Source organism: Malus sylvestris, chromosome 1 (assembly GCF_916048215.2).
Source record: "Malus sylvestris chromosome 1, drMalSylv7.2, whole genome shotgun sequence".
Classification (NCBI taxonomy): Eukaryota; Viridiplantae; Streptophyta; class Magnoliopsida; order Rosales; family Rosaceae; genus Malus; species Malus sylvestris.
In genome coordinates, this window is record NC_062260.1 from 22,959,187 (window position 1) to 22,981,983 (window position 22,797).

A 22,797-nucleotide genomic window follows, 5' to 3' on the forward strand; every position below is an offset into this window, starting at 1 on the left:
TATCAACGGTCGCGGGTCTGTTGTCCCTAATTGTGGTGTCTCTTTTCTAATTTCTCAACACGTGTACCACCCATTTCACCTAGCCTTCACCCCATTAAATTTTTAAGGGACCTAGGTGGTTTCAGGACCACCCCGATGCTCAGATAATTCGTTATGAGAACTTCTAAGGACCACCCCAGTCTGGGCAGTGAAGGGAAAGAGCAGCGGCTACATAATGTTCTGGCTTTTTGCAAACCAGAATGAGAGAAGAAGAAGGCCAATTCTTTTTTAAACGGTATCCTAGGTCATATGCTAGTCACATTGATTATTCAAGTAAAGAGTAATGTTAGGAAGACTAAATTTGTAAAAAAAAATTGTAAACTAAATGATATATCATCAATAAGAAATGAGCACGTTTATCAACGCTTAAGTAATAATCCAATCATTAACTTTCATATCATTTAGTTTATAAATTTTGTGTAAAAATTTAGTTTTCATAGCATTACTCTTAAATAAAACGATGAGCATCGATGTGGTGTTTGAAAACTCATTCTAGGTCACGTATGAGATTGAGAGCCTCACCATTCTTTTAATAAAAAATAAAAAAGAGTTCGACTTTCAAAGAAGGGTAAATTACACAAAACTACCTCACTTATTGGTCGAACCACAATTTCATACCCCCATGTTTTAAAAATTACAATGTCATACCTCATCTTATGAATTTGTTGCAATGTCATATCTCTGTCAGTTTTTTTGTCAATTTATCTGTTAAATGCTGACGTGGCTTGAGGCGATGCCCACTCCCTAATCCAACTGGATTAAAAAATTTAATTAAATATAAAAACAAATTAAAAACAAATTCATTTCAATTATTTTGTAAAAAACGTGGGGCCCACCATGACCCTCAACCTTCTTCCCAGTCTACTAAGCCTTCTTCTCCAGTCCACCGACGATCTCCATATCCATCATCTGCCACCACACCATCATCCCCACCACCACTTCTGCCTTCTTAATCGTCGTCAAATCTTAATTTTCTGGTGCGTCTCTGTCACCGCATCCAAACATCGCCAGAACCCTAATGTCTCTAGGAAATCCCAACCCCCAGAACCAAGTCGGCTCAGTTTCTGCTGAAAAGCGATCCGGCGACGTTGATTGTGTGACGACGGCCTGATCAGAAATGACAAAGCCCTCTCACCAAATCATCTTCCACTCCTCCGATTCTCACCGGCGACGGCCTGGCAGTTATTGTTCTTGCTGTTGCGGAACTAATTCTTCACCAAAATCGAACGATTGGGAGATCCAGGGCAGTTCACGAATGGTATAGACGACGACGACGGGGAAGGAGAATGGGCGTACATGAAGAGGTGCGTAGGGGAGATGAAGCGTGTGAAGAACGTCAACAACCTAGAGGAGAACCTCCAAGATGTGGACGACGCGAAGCCAGATGATGAGGAAGAAAATAACGGCCCAGCCTCCTCTCCCGAACCCCAAACTAAAACACAAAAAAACCCGATCGATTGGTGCTAAGAATTTGAAATTTAGGGTTAGAGTTTGGATGGAATTGGGGTATTTTGTATAAAATTGGTTACAGGGATTAATTTGGTGAGGGTGATAGGTGTGTAGGAGGGGGAGGGGGAGGAGCGCCATGGGAGGGAGTTGGAGATGGAGGAAGAGAGGGGGGGAGTTGCAGAGAGGTGAGAGGGAAGGAAGGGGATTTTGGTGCGGGTTTGGTTTCCTTTTTTCTTTTCTTTTTTTAATTTTTTAATTTTTTTAATATTTAGTTAATTTTTTAATCTAGTTGGAATTGAAAATGGACCCCATCTCAAGTCATGTCAGCATTTAACAAAGAGATTGACAGAAAACCTAACGGAGGTCTGATATTGTAACAAATTTGTAAGATGAGGTATGACATTGAAATGTTTTAAAGACGGGATATGAAACTATGATTGGCCTAATAGTTGAGGTAGTTTTATGTAATTTATCCTTCAAAGAAAGTCCACCCCACGCAAATTAACTCCCTAATCCCCGGATTTGGATCCCATATCCAAATCCAAATTATGGTGATCTTAGGGATCCTCACATCTTAGCCATTCATCGTGTATCGTACGATCAGAAATTATTTGACTTTTTTTATTTAAAATTAAACACAAATAGTACCTAACAAAAACTGACCATATGATGTATGATGAATAACTAGGATATGGGGATCCCTATGATCTTCACAAAATGGATCCTGAGATGATCCTCTTCCTTAATTTCCACCATCATCAACACAGAACCAATATCTTCTCCAGTCTTCACACACATATCGACACTTCAAGATCAACTTGGTATTTATATTTATTCTAAGAAGAAATGGCTTTTCTCAATTGTAAGGGATTAGTAATCTTACTAAAAATGATGCAAAAAGGGTTACATGAATTGTTGTTTGTACAAAAATTATGAATAAAAAGTTGTAGTTTATCGTTTAATGTTTCAATTTTATTTTCATCTAATTTTTTGGAGCTTTTTGTGAAACTTTATAGGCCTAAGCATGGTCCATTACCAATATCACTGATATGGTCCCAACTTAACCACCTATGGCTAGGTGCTGGGTTTTATCCAAAAAGGACTGATGATATTAGTGGTGCAAACTCTTATATATTGATTGTATATTATTTTGTCATATGATCTATGTAAGATCTTATTCTCCAACACTTTTTTACTAGGACTTCTTGATAATAAAATCCTGAATCCACCACTATCCCCATCTACACTTGAGAATTTCAAACAAGTGGAGCTTTCCAATTGTCCTTGATAACAAGAGGATTCTTGGTTGGGTAATGTAAATTCATGATAAAGATGAAACTGTGAACATCTAGTCATGTGTTTGCAGCTAGGATGGTAAAGAGGATTCCTAGGTAATTGTTTGGGCCCAAAATATTGGTTTGGGCTCAGTTTAGAACATTCTCGACTCAGAAGCGTTGTTCAAGGGCCGGATACAATAAGGAGTCTCGGCGGGATGAGGATGTTGAAACTTGGGAATGAATGCGGCTTGATAAAGGGTTGAGTTCAAAGTCCTAATAGGAGTGGACTGGCTGAGATAAGATTGGATCGGGGTGAAGAGTCCTAATCCGAGTATAGGTTTGATTCGATCAAAAGAAGGTTTGCAACTATAAATAGAGGGATGGGTACATCATTTAAACTCCTTTCAATTCAACACACAAACTGCCATGCGGAAATTCTCGCTCTACGTGAAACCTCTCAACAACCTTAAGATTTTTATTTTCTTTTTCGCCGACACATCTTCAGTTTGGATAAACAGCACTGTGAAGGCAGTCAGTGATACCTTCAGTTTGGATAAACAACAGTATCACCGTAGAACCAGCCGACAACGGAACCCCTTCAATTTGGATAAACAGCACTGCGTCGAGGCCGACTGGTTATCTATCCAAGTCTCAGTCGAGAAAGACTTTCAGGTCTTTATTGGCAGAGGTCATCTCATTAGCCTTTTCGGTGAGGTGAGGTGTTACAGTCTACTAGGGCTCGGTACATTGAACGCCGAGTTGTTTTATGATTGGATACTCACAAGTAAGCTTTAGAGTTCGGCATTCTAATGGCCGAACCACATTTACCATCAAGACATATATCTGTTTTGAGTATCTGTTCCCCTATACTCTGGTGTCGATTCGGCGTGCTTATACCCTTACAAATATAATCACTGTGACCGAATCCGGCTCCGACGATTTATGAACTGCATAAAGTTAGCAGCCTTTTCTTCAGGCTATAGAACCCAAAGGCTGGGACGTGTTCCTTCCTTGAGAAGTCAGCCGCACGCTTAACGCAACATCAACACATTTTACTCTTCGGCCAAGCTCGGCCGACGAGTTGGCATGCCCCGCATCAACCGAATGACGTAGTTAGCTCATTAGTTACTCAGCCTGCGCGCCACGTAGGCTTGGTAGTTTTTAGGGTCAACAGTAATGTAAACTTCATGATTAACATGAAATTGTAATGTATTATAGTGAAAGTATGGTTAGTCGAATGCAATTAGGTCTGTTATACTGTTAGAATTTAGGCTTTAATTTTCTAGGAGATGAGGTAGTGAAGGTTACTAAGAACACAGATCCTCTCCTAATCTGTGCAACCAGAGCCCGAAGATCTCTCTAAAAGTTATAATAATTATAGCCGTTATATCAAATTTCAGCGGTCCGAATCCATTGATCCCCGGGCTCTAGTTGCACAAATCCGGAGAGGATATGTGTTCGGTTACTAAGGAGAGGATCTATATTCGGTTACTAAGACTCGTTGGATACTAGTTTCTCTAATTTTGTTTATAGCTTTTATTTTTTAGGAAAACTAATGAAAATGGCTTGAAAACCTTAAGTTTTAACGATAATGACAAAATAAATGGTTAAGTGAATAGTACCAGAATTGACTTTTTAGTGTAAAAATGTAGTTTTTAGTTAAAATAAATAGTACAGCGGACTTTTCGTTAAAACTCCATTTTCTTCTTTTTTTTTATATTAAAAATCAACATAATTAAATTTGAGATTAAGTGTTTAGATACATGTAAGAAATAAGCGAAGAGACATAAAAAACTTCAAATTGGGGACATCAAACCCTAAGTCATCTCTCACCCACTTTAAAATTAGTTTGACAACATCCATTTAGTAATACGGTCTAATGATATTCTTCTTTACTTGTAAATAAAAAAATTTAGATTCGATTCTCGTCAAAGACGAACTTGAATCACATATTGCTAACCCATTGTGAGGCTTAACCCACTCTTCCACTCTTTTGAGTATAGATAATATCGTTTGTTTAAAAATTAGTTAGACAACATAATTGAGTTTAGTATTTTTTTTTCTTAATTAACATGATACCTAATTTTATAATACCAATTTGGAGTCTTTTTATAAGTACCAATTATGTTTTGGGCCGAAAAGGAACTAACCCAAAACAAGGCACTTTCAAGAAGGTGGTAGAAGCTGATGGAACTCTCTGGTTTTTTTTGTTTTATCCCTTCTGGATAGCTGCAGAACTTTCTGTAGTTCTCAGAGAAACCTTCTGTGCCGTCCTATATATATACAAGTCACTTCGGTACCCACCCCATCAGATAGAATTATCCAAAGCAATCTAAGCAAAAATCTCTCACTTAAATCCTTCGAATTCACATCCAGCATCTAATGGCTCTCAGTCTCTTTGGCGGACGACGAAACAACGTCTTCGACCCCTTCTCTTTGGACATCTGGGACCCATTCGAGGGCTTCGGCCCTCTGGCCAACTTCCCCTCCTCCGCCCGTGAAACCACCGCCATCGCCAACACCCGCATCGACTGGAAGGAGACCCCGGAGGCTCACATCTTCAAGGCGGACCTGCCGGGGATAAAAAAGGAAGAGGTGAAAGTGGAGGTGGAGGACGGGAGGGTGCTGCAGATCAGCGGGGAGAGGAGCCGGGAGCAGGAGGAGAAGAACGACACGTGGCACAGGGTGGAGAGGAGCAGCGGCAAGTTTATGAGGAGGTTCAGGCTGCCAGAGAACGCGAAGCTTGATCAGGTGAAGGCGGCGATGGAGAACGGGGTGCTGACTGTTACTGTGCCGAAAGAGGTGAAGAGGCCTGATGTCAAGGCCATTGACATCTCCGGCTAAACTAAATTCGTATAACCTCGGCTACTTTTAGGTTTAATGTCATAATTATGTTAAATGACCATGGTTTGTTGACATTGTTGTGGTGTCAGCTCCTGCTTTTTGTTCTTGTATTTCAGTGTCTCTGTGTCAATTTTCATGTATGGTTTCTGCTTGTGAAATATTATAAACCTTAATAAGGGTTTTGAGTACACTTATTTTAATTCAATCAATTCAAATTAACTCATAATTTCAATGAAAAAACAATTGCAAAATTATCTATCCTACCGGAAAGAGTGGAGATGCAAGAATTGGACGGAGGTACGTGTCCGTCTTTTCTTCCTGGTCGTGCTTCCTCACCCCACTGATCTGGAGGATCCGACCATCCTCCACATGAACCTTCACCATCTCCTTCCGGAGCCCCGGCGCGTCCGAATCATACGGATGACGACGACTGGAAGGAGAGTGGGCGTACATGAAGAGGTGTGTAGGGGAGATGAAGCGTATGAAGAACGTCGACAACCCAGAGAACCTCCAAGATGTGGATGACGCAAAGCCCGATGATGAGGAAGAAAATAACGGCACGGCCTCTTCTCCCGAACCCCAAACCAAAACACAAAAAAATCCGATCGATTAGTGCTAAGAATTTGAAATTTAGGCTTAGGGTTTGGATGGAATTGGGGTATTTTGTATAAAATTGGTTACAGGGATTAATTTGATGAGGGTGATGGGTGTGTAAGAGGGGGAGGGGAAGGAGCTCCATGGGAGGGAGGTGGAGATGGAGGAAGAGATGGCGGGAGTTGCAGAGAGGTGAGAGGGAAAGAAGGGGATCTGGTTGTGGGTTTGGTTTCTTTTTTTATTTTTATTTTTTTGATTTTTTTTGATTTTTTAATATTTAGTGAATTTTTTAATCTAGTTAGACCATCTTCAAATCTGGGTTAAAAGCCAAATTATCCCCCCCAAACACTCTCCAGCTCATGTTAAAATTTTACGCTAAATGCCAAATGTTATTTCTGGGCCAAATACCCCCCCCAGCTTTCCCTCCGGGCTAAATGCCAAATGTTTATCGGAATTTAAATTTTTTTAGATTAAAATGTTCATAAAATTAATTTACAATAATCTACATATTTATTTATTTTTTTTAAATTTGATTTAAGAAAAAAATTAGCCTAAGTTCATTCTTTAATAAGTTCGGGCTAAAATTTTAGGGCAGAAGGGTTGGAGCAGAAAAGATGTTTCTGGGCTAAAAGTCAAAATTTCCGGGCTAAAATATTTGGCTTTTAGCCCAAGGGTTGGAGATGGTCTTAGAATTGAAAGTGGGCCCTATCTCAAGCTATGTCAGCATTTAACAGAGAGATTGACAAAAAACCTAACAGATGTCTGATATTGTAACAAATTCGTAAGATGATGTATGACATTGAAATATTTTAAAGACGAGATATGAAACTATGATTGGTCTAATAGTTGAGGTAATTTTGTGTAATTTACCCTTCAAAGAAAGTCCACCCCACGCAAATTAACTCCTTAATCCCCAGATTTGGATTCCATCCAAATCCAAATTATGGGGATCCTAAGGATCTTCACATCTTAGTCATTCATCATGTATCGTGCGGTCAGAAATTATTTGACTTTTTATTTAAAATTAAACACAAATAGTACCTAACAAAAACTGGTCACACGATACACGATGAATGATTAGGATGTGGGGATCCCTATGATCTCCACAAAATGGATCCTGAGAGGATCCTCTTCCCTAATCTTCACCATCATCAGCACAGAGCCAATCTTTTCTCCAGTCTTCACACACCTATCGGCACTTCAAGATCAACTTGGTATTTATATTCATTCTATGCATTGAAGAAATGGCTTTTCTCAATTGTAAGGGATTAGTAATCTTACTAAAAATGATGAAAAAAGGGTTACATGAATTGTTGTTTGTACAAAAATTATGAATAAAAAGTTGTAGTTTATCGTTTAATGTTTCAATTTTATTTTCATCTAATTTTTTGGAGCTTTTTGTGAAACTTTATAGGCCTAATTATGGTCCATCACCAATATCACCGATATAGTTCCAAATTAATCACCTATGGCTAGGTGTTGGATTTTATCCCAAAAGGATTAATTATGTCCCAAATTAACCACCTATGGCTAGGTGTTGGGTTTTATCCCAAAAGGACTAATAATATTAGGGGTGAAAACTCTTATATATTGATTGTATATTATTTTGTCATATGATCTATGTGGAATCTTATTCTCCAACATTTTTTTACTAGAACTTCTCGATAATAAAATCCTAAATCCGCCACTGTCCTCATCTACACTTGAGAATTTCAAATAAGTGGAGCTTTCCAATTGTCCTTGATAACAAGTGGATTCTTGGTTGGGTAATGTAAATTCATGATAAAGATGAAACTGTAAACACCTAGTCGTGTGTTTGCAGCTAGGATGGTAAAGAGGATTCCTAGGTAATGTAAACTTCATGATTAACATGAAATTGTAATGTATTATAGTGAGAGTATGGTTAGTCGAATGCAATTAGGTCTGTTATACTGTTAGAATTTAGGCTTTAATTTTCTAGGAGATGAGGCAGTGAGGGTTACTAAGAACACTGATTCTCTTCTAATCTGTGCAATCAGAGCCAGAGATCAATGGATCCAGGCTATTGAAATTTGATTCAACGGTTATAATTATTATAACTTTGAGTTTTAACGATAAGGAAAAAATAAGGGGTAAGTGAATAGTACCATGATTGATTTTTTTAGTGTAAAAATGTAGTTTTTAGTTAAAGTGAACAGTACCGCAGGCTTTTCTTTAAAACTCCCTTTTCTTTTCTTTTTTTTTTAATTAAAAATCAGCACAGTTAAATTTGAGATTAGGTGGTTAGATACGTGTAAGAAATAAGCGAAGAGACATAAAAAACTTCAAATTGGGGACATCAAACCCTAAGTCATCTCTCACCTACTTTAAAATTAGTTTGACAACAGCCACTTAGTACTACGGTATAGTGATATTCCTTTTTACTTGTAAGTGTAAAGTTTTAAGTTCGATTATCGCCAAAGGCGAACTTGAATTACATTATTGCTAACCCATTGTGATGTTTAACCCACTCTTCCACTCTTTTAGTGTAGATAATATCGTTTGTTTAAAAATTAGTTAGACAACATAATTGAGTTTAGTTTTTTTTTTTCTTAATTAACATGATACCTAATTTTATAATACCAATTTGGAGTCTTTTTATAAGTACCAATTATGTTTTGGGCCGAAAAGGAACTAACCCAAAAAAAAAGCACTTTCAAGAAGGTGCTAGAAGCTGATGGAACTCTCTGGTTCTTTTTTGTTTTATCCCTTCTGGATAGCTGCAGAACTTTCTGTAGTTCTCAGAGAAACCTTCTGTGCCGTCCTCTATATATACAAGTCACTCCGGTACCCACCCCATCAGATAGAATCGTCCAAAGCAATCTAAGCAAAAATCTCACTCAAATCCTTCGAATTCACACCCAGCAAAAACTCAACTCTAATCCGGCATCTAATGGCTCTCAGTCTCTTTGGCGGACGACGAAACAACGTCTTCGACCCCTTCTCTCTGGACATCTGGGACCCATTCGAGGGCTTCGGCCCTCTGGCCAACTTCCCCTCCTCCGCCCGTGAAACCACCGCCATCGCCAACACCCGCATCGACTGGAAGGAGACCCCGGAGGCTCACATCTTCAAGGCGGACCTGCCGGGGATCAAAAAGGAAGAGGTGAAAGTGGAGGTGGAGGACGGGAGGGTGCTGCAGATCAGCGGGGAGAGGAGCCGGGAGCAGGAGGAGAAGAACGACACGTGGCACAGGGTGGAGAGGAGCAGCGGCAAGTTTATGAGGAGGTTCAGGCTGCCGGAGAACGCGAAGCTTGATCAGGTGAAGGCGGCGATGGAGAACGGGGTGCTGACTGTAACTGTGCCGAAAGAGGTGAAGAGGCCTGATGTCAAGGCCATTGACATCTCCGGCTAAACTAAATTCGTATAACCTCGGCTACTTTTGGGTTTAATGTCATAATTATGTTAAATGATCATGGTTTGTTGACATTGTTGTGTGTCGGCTCCTGCTTTTTGTTCTTGTATTTCAGTGTCTCTGTGTCAATTTTCATGTATGGTTTCTGCTTGTGAAATATTATAAACCTTAATAAGGGTTTTGAGTACACTTATTTTAATTCAATCAATTCAAATTTTCAACTCATAATTTCAATTTAAAACAATTACAAAATTATCTATCCTACCGGGATGATTTGAGATGCAAGAATTGGACGGAGGTCCGACCATCCTCCACATGAACCTTCACTATCTCCTTCCGGAGCCCCGGCGCGTCCGCTTTGAACACGTGCGGCGTCGGCGTCTCCTTCCAGTCGATGTTCGCGCGGGCTAACGACGCTTTGGACCCGGACGACAGGTCCAAGAGCGACTGGAACGGGTGGTGGATCGGCTCCCGAATGGGTTCGGAATCACCCAGATTATTTCAGAATCTTCTAATCAATAATGCAATTTTGGATTTTGTATTTTCGGATAAGGACCGTTTGAATTTGGGCGAATTCACGAAAAAATCTTTAAAATTTTATTTTTTAATGAAAATGATAAAATAAAGAAGTAAGTGAATAGTATTAAGAATGATTATTTAAGTTAAAAATATCTTTAACGTTAAAAGTAGATCGTAAGTTAAAAATATATTTGACGTTAAAAGTAGACAGTAGGTTAAAAATATCTTTAACGTTAAAAATAAATAGTATTATAAATGTTTCATTAAGATTTTTTTTATTAAATCAGTGATTGGATTTCTACGGAGTTTGATTGCGCCGCACGTTCTCCATTTTCATCCTCTACGTTTTGGCGAACATCGTAAAAATTAAAAAGCCCATGGACTCAAGTAAGGCCCAATGGCTCGAGCCTATGCTCACTTAGCTCGTTTTATTGAAAGTGCGACATGCGATCATTATCTAACTAACAAATATTAAACTTAATGTAGACGTTATGTACAAACTAAAAAAAATAATGAATTTACAATGATTCTTGACCGCTGCTATCGCTGTTTTCCGAATCATATTCAACATCGAGTGCAGCGACTTTCGAAGCACTAATTCTCGACGAAGTGGATCGAATTTTGTAGAGCAAATTCGAATGCGCACTAGCGACCATAGCGCCCTGTTTTCCTTCCTCTTCCTCTTTCTTTAGGTCACCGGGGGGCAAGAAGCAGTCCATGGACAAACCCTTTATGTTAAAATCGACCTCCTCAATTTCCCAAGCCTCCTCCATTCGCGTTCTCGAATGGCCTTCCGTGCTGTCACCAAACCTAAACAACGATGCACATGTTTTGCCCCCGTGCGCGATGCTGATGCCTTCGACGTTCCGGTAGTCTTGGACGTAGGACTCCATTGTGGTCTCCCAACAAATGCCGTGGTCGTTGCCGGCGGATTTGATTCGGAGGAGGTGGGAGTCCTCTAGTTGGACTAGGAGGCCGGTTTTTTGGCTGAAGTAGCCCCAAACCGTGTGCCTTATTATCTCTACGTTGGTGCTGCTTCTTGCTTTTAGGGTTGAGGGTTCGGCTTCTAATTTTAGTGTGAAGCAGTCTTCGTCCTTGATCGCTTTCTCTCCAATGCAAATTGAGTTGCTGAATAAGTTGGCTGTTGACCTCGGATCAAGACCCTGTTGAGTACAGAATGTAGTATCAATATTTGTGCATTAAGGTTTTTTTTCTTTTCAAACTAACGATATTATCTACCATAAAAAGTGAGGAAGTAGGTTAAGCTTTATAATAGGCTAAGAATAACATAGTTCAATTTTGCCTTTGTGTAAATCAAATCTAAGATCTCTTACTTACAAGTAGAAAGAAATATCACTAACCGTATAATTAAGTGGCTTATGCATTACGGTATTTTTTTTAAATGGACAATTGGTGGCAAATCACGATTATCCACCCCTTTTGGGGGTCGGAAAGACTCATATAGGCATTTTCAATCTTCCTCTGGCTACTAGTTTGGTTTCCACACCAGAAGCGGGTTTCGAACCCGAGACCTCCACACAATTTTTGTAGTTTTCTAAGAAAATCTCGCAATTCGTCATTTACCATTGGGTTAACAACTCGTGATTTATGCATTAAGGTATTTAATTGTGTTTTTTTTTATTAAAAAAAATTGGACTTTTTCAAAACAAGCAAAGAAAAATAAAGCTAGCTAGGTATGGAAAGTGCTGAGAAACGTGCAGTTTTGGCCCACATGAAAGTGGGCCATAGATTTATACTTGAGAATAGTTTGATGGGGACATACCAACTTAGAAGTCAGGGCTTCCTATGGGCAAAGTCAAAAGAAACCAAAAGAGAATAAAAGAAAAAAGTCCTCAAACACCCTCTTTGGCTAAACTTAATGAACTATGAGCACTTATACGCGGCTAGACACACATACATCAACCAGTGACAATAATTTCATTAGATATCTCGTTAAAGTGTATATATAATTGATTATCGTTGATGCATTGTGAGACATTTCAAAAATCTTAACGGATGACAATCATGAAAGCATAAATCGTGATTATGAATTTTTCTATAACTCTGTTATCTTGATCGAACGGTGAATACAAAGGCATAACACCAAAAAAACACCCGGAAAGGAAGGAGAGGTGGAAGGAATTAGTACCTGAAGGAGACGCCGGAGAGGGCGAGGCGGGCCTCGAGAGGCATGCGAGTGGTGCCATGGTGTTTGGCGCCAAGCCACCTTTCCATCACTCCCTGCACTGATCTTGCAACCAGACACCACCAATTCCAAGCACCAAAGTTCTGGTCTCTTCTGCCACAGCACAAACCCACCCATCTCACCGCCGCCGCCCACTGATCTCAACAAGCTCTTCACCTTCAACTTGTTATTGCCACCATTCAAGGTCCTCTCTCCAGTACAAAACTCTGACGCCGTCATCTTCACCTTTCCCATTGCGTACATGCTGTCCACTGAATTCAAAGCCTTCTCTCCTCCAACTGCTGCTATGTATTGCTTGACTATGTACTTAGCCATTGAAACTTCCTACAAATCATAAAACACAAAATTATTAAGGAAACTTCATATGTGACCAAAAGTTATATGTCAAACGTAACTTTCATGGGACTTGACGTCAAATTCCTTAACGTTTATCTTGTCATACTAGGAATCTGGACCACTGATCGTATTCGTTCTTATCAGATTGGGTGGTCCAAATTCTAGTCTAACAACATAAGCATTAATATAGTGCATAGTCTGATAAGAGAACGTTGTCATACTATTATTTTGAACAATGAAGTAAAAATTACTTACAATAGGTTGATCTTTGATGGAGCGGCTGATGGGTTGGTGATCTTTTGGAATTGGTAAGGGAATGAGAGGGGCTCCAATGACTCCAAGCAAGAGCTGGACTTCGGCGTTTTTGCTTCCAAAAACCGCGTTGGCTGACTGTGATTGGTCGCTGTTTGAGGGTTTCATCCAAGACTTCATGTTATGCCATGAAGTGGTGGCGTTCTTGTGATTACCTGAAACATACATCTCTTCTGGGATTGGGACCTCAAGGACTGTTTCAAGCCCATCTTCGCAGTCCAGATTGGGACAAAGCTTCCTCATGACGATGACAAGAAGGATCAGAGCAGATTGAGTGGCAAAAGAGAGTTTAGGAGGAGGGAGGAGGGAGGAGGGGCGTGGGATTGGTGGAGAGAGCTATTCTATGTAGGACTAGGAATACTAAGAGCTATTGAGGTGGTTGCGAGTTGAGTCTTGGATTCAAAGGGAGGAAGTAGGGAGGGGTCTTTGCACTCTGCAGCTGTTAAACATTACCAACCCACCAATGGCTCTCACTCTAACGTGGTTTGCTTTGTCTATGTCGTGTTTGCACGCTCCTCTCTCTCTCTCTCTCTCTCTCTCTCTCTCAAACTTGGTTTATTCTTATTTTATAATTGAGGTAGATTGGCATCCAAGGAATAAACTTCTCATCTGAACTCAAAGAGTATGTTGAATTAAAAAAGGGATAAAAGAAAAGTAGTGTTAAAGCTATTAATTAAAGGTAGACTTATTGCTTTGTGTGACCTTGATTTCAACTACCAACCAGGACCGTTTAGGGTTGTAGGAGTTGGATTACGATGACTTTTCGACAGTTAAAGTAAAACTTAAATTAAAGCAATAAGTATTTTTTGTCAATATGAAAGCAAGAAGCTCAAGGATCTTATGAATAAAGAATGGGAAAACAAAGAGATCATGGAACTTAATAATCAATATGGACCTACTTGATCAAATTTCTGATTTTTAGGAATGGAAAATAAGGACTTGGTTGATCCAATTCTTGATTTAGAGAAAAATATCGTTGTATAAAGAAATTATGGATTGTAAAGTCATATTAATACAATAAATATTGAAAAAATGGAGAATTGAAAATAGAATTTGAGGTGTAAAAGTAAATGCAGTCTTAATCACTTGAACTCTAAGCTTCTTCCAAAATTTATATATTTTTATATTCTCCAAAATAGGATGTAGATGATTCTCTCGTACATTCCTAGTAAATAAACATCTCATAAACCTATACTTGATACTCACTCTTTTATCATTGCGATATATATGTTGGATTGACTGCATACAGTAAAACAAGGCTCATTCACAATACACCCAAAAAGAAAGGAAAGAGAAGAAGAGAAAAAGATAAAGTAAAAGAGGTATATAACTGTGGCATGTGTTGAATATAAGTTTCATATCGGAGAATTAAGAAAATAAAGTATAACATATAAATGTATGATTTCACTTTTAGTGACACCAAATTCTTTTATGATAAAATCTAACATTTAACAATAATGATTAAGTTGGAATAATATTTGTATCATCAGGAGTGGATCAATGATCCGTTCCTCTGAATATCTTACAGCATCCACATTGCCAGCTTTAACCGCAGCATATAATCTGACCCTAAAGCTTTTTACCCATTAAAACGGACAAGAATATAATCATAACCATCATCATTGGATGATGCTGCCGGAGAATGCGACTGACATTTTTATTGAGTTGACACTCAATCTAATTTTCTCTCTATTTCAATATTTTTGCTGTTGTTGAAGAGATTTTTCAATGTGACCGTCATACAAAGTGGTACATCATGTGTCTTTTTATAAATAATGGGTTATGTGTGTTAAAATATTAATAAGTTAAAAATTAAAAAATTTCACACTTGCATAAAATCATGTTGTATATCATTCGTATTTCCATCACAACTAAAAATTTCTCATGCTGCTGCATTGCATTAGCTGTATCTGTACGTGCTTAATTATTTTTGTTTATTTTTTTAGTGAATTATTTTGCTTTGTTTAGCTAATTAAGCAATTTGTCTTTAGCAAAACAAGAAACCGGAGGATACAAAGCTCCTGGATTAAAACCCTAAATTAACTGAGTCGGTGTTGTGGGGTTGCGACACGTGTTGCTCTGCTCTCAATCATGTCCAGCACGTTCGTATGAAATCTTGAAAATATTATTGTTTTTTTTTCATTTATTTGGATTAACTCTTATAATCCCTTGGAGTGGCGACGAGGTAACTATGTCTTGTTACAAAAAAAATGTATTGTTGTTGCAAACATTCCAAGGGAGTTGAGAGAAGTGATCTATCAAGATATGTAACGTTGTCTTGTATTGTTGTTAGCGATATTCATATTTAACCAACAATACAAAAACATAAACACAAAAAAAGCATAAGGCATTTGCTAGACTCTTATATATTAGCATATGAGTTTATTATCTGATCCAAATAATTAACCATTTTCTTAAAGCGCTAGTCTTTCATACATATTTTATGCTTAGGGTAGTGCTAGGGAATGTAGGACGTATATTTGAATGCACACTCAGGTCAACCACGGAGTAGGGGTGGGGGCGGGCATCATTCTACTAAGATAAACACTATCGAGTAGTACCTTTTAATGAGAGATATGAACAAGAAGCTTCAAGAAAACTAGTGTGACTATCTATTTATATCATATTTGATAAATCATATGAAGTGATTGTTGATAATTGAATTAGTACTTAATTGCTGATTAACGTAGGTATCAAATTTAGCATTCAAAAATATTTATTTATTTTTAGTACAACGATAGTTCTACTGCTAGACTAAGAAAGCGAAGGACTTCAACCCATAATTTGGTTTTTATTTCTCACTTCACCACTTGCTGCTACGGGTACTTCTAAATCAAATTATTAAGCCATTTGATTATTATGATTTTCCTGTCATTAAAATCTTTCTTTTTTTAAATTAAAAGCAATTTGATATATAAGAAAAACGAATAGAGAAAGAAGGAAATCTTGAAGTTTCAATGACTGAGACGCGGATTGAAAATTAGTTACAGAAAACAAAGAAAGAAAAGTCTAAGGTTCACTTTCATGCTGGGCCACTTGATGAACTGAGAAACAAAAACCAATGTCTAAAAAATATTTAGATATTATCAAGAGACTAAGTAGGTCACCGAAATTTCTGATGAATTTTCAGGAGTTTTCATCTGACTCTATCTCATTGAACTCTCATATAATTTCCTTGAAATATACCATTTTTCCTAACTGGATTGGTGGAAAGTCTCTGGAAAAACACCATCTCGATAAGTTTCTTTGTATACAAGTAATGCAGCTGTCAGTGTTTACTTTTCTTTATACAAGCTGTTTTCAAGTTTGGAGGACGAGGCAAACTAATACAGGACCTATTGTGGGGGAGCAACTTGTATTATATGTCTATACCGTCGTTATGACATCTCGCATCAATGATAAAAGACACATTATATTATAATATTAGTACATAACACACGGTGACTGGTATGTTATGCCTTGAAAGTCCTTGCCATGGAATGCACTTACTATTAACTGTATAAACCCTAAACTTAGAAGCTCATATACATCGAATACAAGATCTCGGGTGCAGTTATAATAATCACTCAATGCAACTTATGAGCATAGCAGGCGTCACAACTCGCGCAGACCACCATAATAACAAACAAACAATTATTTCAATTTGTTTTCTTTTCCAATTTTTTGCACTAGGAAACTATGATTGATTCGTCCACTTAAAAATACAAAAACAAAGAGAATGAATTCCTTACCCGGCCTAAAGAATTGGAGATTATTTGGAGTGAGTTCCCACCGCGACACCCAGCACGAGCTGTGTCTGTGGCATATTAAGATGGCGATCGCCAATCACGGCACCTTCCATGCAGGAACTCGTGCATGGACCAAATATTATCTGTTTGTTTATGAATTTGACATCTCCAATGGAAAGTGCAGACAGCAGTCACCTCCCGGGGTGCTGACAATGTTCGTCTTTTCCATCTCATGACTTTGCTTTTTGGACCCCTAACCACGTGTCCCATGTTACCATATTATCCATTCCTAAATTCCATTTTTTTTTTTTACATATTTTTATGGGATTCACGTATGTTTATGTATATTTGCTAGCAAACACATGACAAATCGAGAATCGAATTAGTTTTAACATCCGTGTGTTGATAAACGTTGTAGAAGCCAGAGATTGAAACAAGTTTAATGCTCATCCCGACATATTTCAAAAGTTTCTTCCAAAGTTTTTGGATATATGCTATTGGAAAGGATATGATTCATGATCGTAGAACATTATGTACAGGAACAAACACTCTTAAGGAATTGAGCTGCAAGCCTCTTAAATGTCTCGAAAACTTTAAGCAACGATGTCTCATGAGGCATGCCAAGTTTCTGTACGAGTATCCTTACCCAACTTTTTGTCAAACTTACCAAATTTCAGGGTCATTGATAGAAATATAAGCAGTAACCATTCAGCTTGAACGTCAAACCATATTATATGTGTTTGACCTTGCAGATGGTCAATCCCAATGGCCGATTGCTAGAACACTACTCGGTCTCAGCAAACACATTGCTTGCAGAGCCAAGGCAATTCAATAACCAAGTTTAAGTTGAAATGGCTCCTCTGAATCCCCAGTTATCAAACTTTTCACCCAGTTCCAATATCTTGCGTCCAAGAATTAAAAATTCTAACTTGCAGAATAAGAAATTTCCCGACTAGTTTTTTATGTTTGAGAATTTCTATTTAACCCATCCTACCCAAAAAAGAACCGGATTGGACAGATACTCCAAATACGCCCCATGGTAAGAGGGAAACTTCGGTATGATTGTTTGACTAGAAAACTCTCATACCAATTAGATTAACATGGGGTAGGTTGAGACCAAAATACAGAGAACAAAATACAGAGAATCTCATGCTTTTAGAAGAGCATCCCTTCGGATGGCCTAATCCGAGTGCCCCTAAACAGAAAAATCTTACCTGCTTATACAGCAATACTACACAGTGAAGCATCTGCCACAAATCTTATACATATAATTGGTTGTTTTTTTTCTCTAATAAAGCATCTTTGAGTTACGACAAGAAACTACTATGGTGATGCAAATTCAATTCAAGTTTTGACAATGGAAACATAAGTTACACAACCTGCTGAAGCTAAGGCTACTTAATATATAAACAAGTAGACAGAGAGAAACAGCTAACTCCAACGTAGTTTTCGGAGGCACGGGTACAAGGAAGGTACCATTGAGGGCTTGTTTGCTACCTCTCTATGACCACCGAAGTAAAATGCACAACCCTCTACACAAGGTTTTCATGAGGGCACATTGAAGTGAAACAGCCACGAGATGACAAACGCAAAGACCATACAAGCTAGTAAGAAGTTCAGGAAGCGGTGACCCTGCCAGAAGTTTCGGCTCTCTGGTGTCTGCACAGGGGCACCTGCTACTGCTGCTGCCAGTGCGGCTTCATCATGCCACTGCTCCGCCAACTCAGCTTCACTCAAACCAGATACATTACGTGCGGTTGATCCACATATCTCACAGGTTCTGCAATCATATATATTTAATCCGAAAGTTGAGCAATAATAACACAAACATAAAATTGTAAAGGATACCCCAAAGAAACATGTGAAGAACAACTCCTTTGTTTGGTTACAGGTTAAGCAATCTGAACTAAAGATTTGATATTGAATAGAAGATATTTCTAATTCTAAAGTCAGAGCTGAAGAAAGAAGCAGGTGCATAGGACACCTGTCATTCAGCATCCCTCCTGGGAGCTCTATGAAACTTTTTAGTTAGGGCACAGTTATTAGCATGAAACGCCATTCCCTGTATTCATATAAGAAGGATTAGATTAGAAGTTATCACATATCTCATGCCACAACTGGAAACCTGATGTCCAGTTTTTTTAATAACACAATGAATTCATAATAAATGAATACATCAAATGGAACAACTTCTTACTACGGTGTGGTAAAAAGCACGCACATCTCCGTGCTCTATGCTTGGTTAGAGTCACAAAACCTGCGTGTAAGACTTGGATCTTACCCAAAACAATAACCTACATGTTTGATTTCCTATGGAAACGAAAAAAAAAAAAAAACCTATTTGGAATTTTGCATAGACGCACAAACATTTTAATCTTAATTACAAGGAACCAAATCAAGGAATAGATACAGCAAAGCTTTTTACGATAATGGTTTTAGGATGTCAGAAAAGTTCAACAAGAACCGAATGAGATTTTTACTTTAATATGAAATTTTAAATCTTTATCTTTTCCAGTATGTACTTATTTTTTACCATCTCAATCAGATTGATAATGGTTTCTGCCATAATTCCCTTTAAAAACATACCAAGCATAAAGAATCTATGAGGTCATCAGGATTTGATAAGCAATGCACCTTACAACTCTGCATGAAAAGCTTGTCACTTATAGCAAGAACTTAATAGATGAAAGGAACAAAGTCGTGAACGAAAAAGTAGAATGCACTACCAAGCATAAAGAATCTATGAGGTCATAAGGATTCGATAAGCAATGCGCCTTACAACTCTGCATGAAAAGCATGCCAACTTATAGCAAGAACTTAATAGAAGAAAGGAACAAAGTCGTGAATGAGAAAGCAGACGCACTACGCAATCAATTTCTATTTCAGTTATTTTCCTTCCTTTTTCTTTTTGACACAAATAGAAGGACACCAGGCAATTTAAAGGTTTTTGTCTAATGGGAGTAGGAAAGGTAAAAAGAAATTCAACCTTCAGAAACCTTCAAAGTTATAACATTACAAAATTCCGAAGAATTCAAGAGTAGGTTAATAATTTCGGAACATAATACGGAGCAAAACACGGAGAGTAGCTTGAGGAGAACAAGGGAATATAAGCATGTTTTACTAGAAGCAATGGAAAATGTAAGCTCGAGTGAAATAAAGATATTTGTTCCCCAATTAGCTTTCGCCCTGACGATACACAAAGGTATTACTGGGATGATTGTTGTTTATACATACTTGATCTTGTAATGGATTCAAACAAAATTATATAAACCTAGAGACTAAAATGCAGAATTTTTCCACTTAATTTATGGTGCTTTTGACAAGACAAACCTACTTCATTCGTTGATCAATCTTCATAAGATGGCATCTTACAACAGTGTGAGCCGTCAAGTCGGAAAATTCGTAGTGGGTCAATATCAGAAAAAGGAAACTTGGTAAAAGCACATTATTATTTCCAAAACATCCATCATGAAGATAAATGTATGTGGAAAACACATGTTCAATACAGGTTTACTGAGTCAAGTAATTTCAGTTAACAAATCATATCAGAAGAATGTGCAGAAAAAACAAATTATTTGACCTTTACAATGCACACATCACCAACCAGCTTCTCCAACTGGGATGGCGGAAAAAGCGTCGGAAAGGAGTGAGAGAAATGCAAAGTGCAGGCATTCCAACAAGGCAAGAATGGGAGAAGAATCATGCATGTGCACAGTTGGAATTCCATGCAGGACTGCGGGTGCTTTGGACTTTCGCTTTATTAAGCTTTATGCTCTTGATTTACACTAATATGCTTTTTCTTTAAAGCACCACACAAACTTATTCTAATTTAAGTTTGCATTATCATGTGCAAACTGAGTTAGGCGGGTTGGTCAGAACAGTGTGCTCCCCTTCCAAATCCCTTCCCCGTAAATTAGCGTAGATTAGAATATAGCTTTAGCAAAAGTTTGCATTGTTAAGTTCTTCTCATTAAGTAAAACAATTTTTCCTGCATTATCCCCAAATTATACTTCATAATTACACAATCCTCAGAAAAACAACATAACAATTTAACCTAGCATTTCAACGAAATCACTGCTAACAGATAAAAGTAAATAAATTAACAGCTGGGTAATCTCCAAAACACTGAAAGATTTAACCTTTGGATGTAAAAAAAACTTACTTATTACCCTTGATCTTGAACCAAGCCTCAGCACACTGCTTGTGGGCAGCAGCCAAATCAGCCTTACAAGAACACCCCAGCTCAATAGGAATCCCAGATTCATGATTCGTTGCATCCAAACTCAGGTGACAAATCCTGCAATCCCTCTCCACTTTCGCCACGTGAATCTTCACCTCCTCCAGATCCACCTCCGCCGAACTCTCCGACGAAGATGATTCCCTCTCCACAATCTCAGACCCTGACTCACTGGAGCACCTCTTCTCCCCGTCCTCCGACCCCTCGGAGCCGGACTCAGGGTAGCTACGTCGACCCGTGGCGGCGCTGCGGCGTCCCACTTCCCCCTCCTCCACATCAACAACCACATGGGCTTTGTCTACGGCTGCCATTTGCAAAACCCAGAGAGAGAATCCTCATGTAATGGCTCTGTGCGGCCGGGATCATCAATGCCCACAGAGGTTGAAGAAGCTCTCAACCCAGCAGGAAGTGGGTTTCTTAGACTTTCAGCAACTGGGTTCGGTAGCAGTAGGTAACCCTCTCTCTCACCTCACTCCTCACTCTCGGTGTCAGCGACCAAAGTAAGATCTTTTATATAGGACAATGGAGATAAATAAACGCGCACACTATTAAAAACCCGAAATGTTTGCAGTGAGCAGCTGAAACATAATAACATATACAGCTTCCTAATTTGTGTCCCCCAAAACAGACGACTTTGACCCCTCGCTCCCTGCTGCTCTGCTTTTTTGGTTAAATTAACAGCATTAGTGTGTTGTTCAGTGATCATAAACAATAAATAACGTGCCACCACATTGCATATTTAACTTTGCCTTTTGGGTTTAACAAGTGATGAGGGAGATTAGTGTGTGTTTATTTGCTAATCTCTCTACTTAATCATTTCAGTTGAGAAGATAAAGGAGGAGGTTTTTTTTTTCTCTTTGCTTAATCATTGTAATTGAGAAGATAAGAGGAATAAGATTCTTCCTTAAAGCAACTTATGTTAAAGCAACTTATGTGAAACGATGTATTATTACCGTGACGTTTTAATTTAATAGGAGAGGAGAAGTGATTGAGGTGACTTCAGAAAACTGTCGAGCAGAGAGCACCGAAGTTGCATGCATCAAAAGCAGATTTCACTGTATTCTTCACCCAAAGCTGCTTTTTTCAATCTGCTTCTGTTTCGCTTGCGCAACTGACATGAAGACCCCATACTTTTCTTTGAGGACAATCCACTTTAACTTGTGGAAAGACAGACATGCCCATGTAGTTCTGATGTATAACTGATAACACTAGTTGTCTGAAGGGTATTATTGACTGTTCACAACATTAATTGATTGAGAAAAACATAGGCTAGCACTGTGGGCATGAAACAGCTGTTCCTTCATCATGCAATTTAGGGTAAGTTGAAAATTTTCTTTTTAACCTCATGTTTGCCAAAATCCTAAATTAAGCTTTTGGTCAAAATTAAAATATGTGGGGAGGGGGGTGGGGGACACTGACAAAGGAGTTGTCTGTGTAACGGAAATAGATTATCTCTGGATCTCTCTTTTTAAAGTTCAGGGATTAAATGATCTGAGCCTTTGAAATTTAATCAAACAACTAAAAATAGAGAAGTTAGTAAAAACTCTTAAAAGTTATAATAATTTTTTACCGTTTGATCAAATTTCAAGGACCAGGATCACTTGATCTCTGGGCTTTGGAGGAAGAGATCCGGTATATTTCCTCCCAACAGGATTCTTTCCGGATCCTTTTGGTGAGGATTTTAGAAATTCGTAAATCGTGTCCATTCATCGATCGATGTATGATGAATGAATATGATTCATAGGTCTCTGGGATCTTCACAAAGAGGATCCGGCGAGGATCTGGATTCTATTTCCTCATCCTCTGAAAACCAAATTTAATGATTAAATATTTGAAAAAAAAAATATGGTGGGAATGTTTGACCATGTCATCTATAGAGCAAT

The 22,797-nt window shown here is 38.4% G+C and overlaps 4 protein-coding genes and 1 long non-coding RNA gene across 5 annotated transcripts; 2 read left to right on the plus strand and 3 right to left on the minus strand.

Annotated features, from left to right (window-relative positions):
- Positions 1 to 793: 793 nt before the first annotated feature.
- On the minus strand, positions 794 to 6,491 carry LOC126623030 (uncharacterized). Its single transcript, XR_007623560.1, has 2 exons — positions 6,118 to 6,491; positions 794 to 1,395 (listed from the first exon to the last, which is right to left on the minus strand). It is a non-coding gene; the product is annotated as an uncharacterized LOC126623030 (long non-coding RNA).
- Positions 4,962 to 5,797, plus strand: LOC126623029 (18.5 kDa class I heat shock protein-like). The gene has a single exon (XM_050291719.1). It carries the CDS (start codon positions 5,148 to 5,150, stop codon positions 5,607 to 5,609), a length of 462 nt encoding a protein of 153 aa, XP_050147676.1. The 5' UTR covers positions 4,962 to 5,147; the 3' UTR covers positions 5,610 to 5,797.
- A 2,481-nt stretch (positions 6,492 to 8,972) lies between the features above and the next one.
- LOC126623023 (18.5 kDa class I heat shock protein-like) lies at positions 8,973 to 9,763 on the plus strand. The gene has a single exon (XM_050291707.1). It carries the CDS (start codon positions 9,115 to 9,117, stop codon positions 9,574 to 9,576), a length of 462 nt encoding a protein of 153 aa, XP_050147664.1. The 5' UTR covers positions 8,973 to 9,114; the 3' UTR covers positions 9,577 to 9,763.
- A 698-nt stretch (positions 9,764 to 10,461) lies between these two features.
- Positions 10,462 to 13,506, minus strand: LOC126623784 (uncharacterized). The gene is made up of 3 exons (XM_050292792.1): positions 12,893 to 13,506; positions 12,245 to 12,625; positions 10,462 to 11,258 (listed from the first exon to the last, which is right to left on the minus strand). Exons 1-3 carry the CDS (start codon positions 13,190 to 13,192, stop codon positions 10,614 to 10,616), a joined length of 1,326 nt encoding a protein of 441 aa, XP_050148749.1. The 5' UTR covers positions 13,193 to 13,506; the 3' UTR covers positions 10,462 to 10,613.
- A 4,419-nt stretch (positions 13,507 to 17,925) lies between these two features.
- LOC126633030 (uncharacterized) lies at positions 17,926 to 21,575 on the minus strand. Its single transcript, XM_050303579.1, has 2 exons — positions 20,840 to 21,575; positions 17,926 to 18,457 (listed from the first exon to the last, which is right to left on the minus strand). The coding sequence occupies exons 1-2, from the start codon at positions 21,223 to 21,225 to the stop codon at positions 18,223 to 18,225; spliced, it is 621 nt and encodes a 206-aa protein (XP_050159536.1). The 5' UTR covers positions 21,226 to 21,575; the 3' UTR covers positions 17,926 to 18,222.
- Positions 21,576 to 22,797: the final 1,222 nt, after the last annotated feature.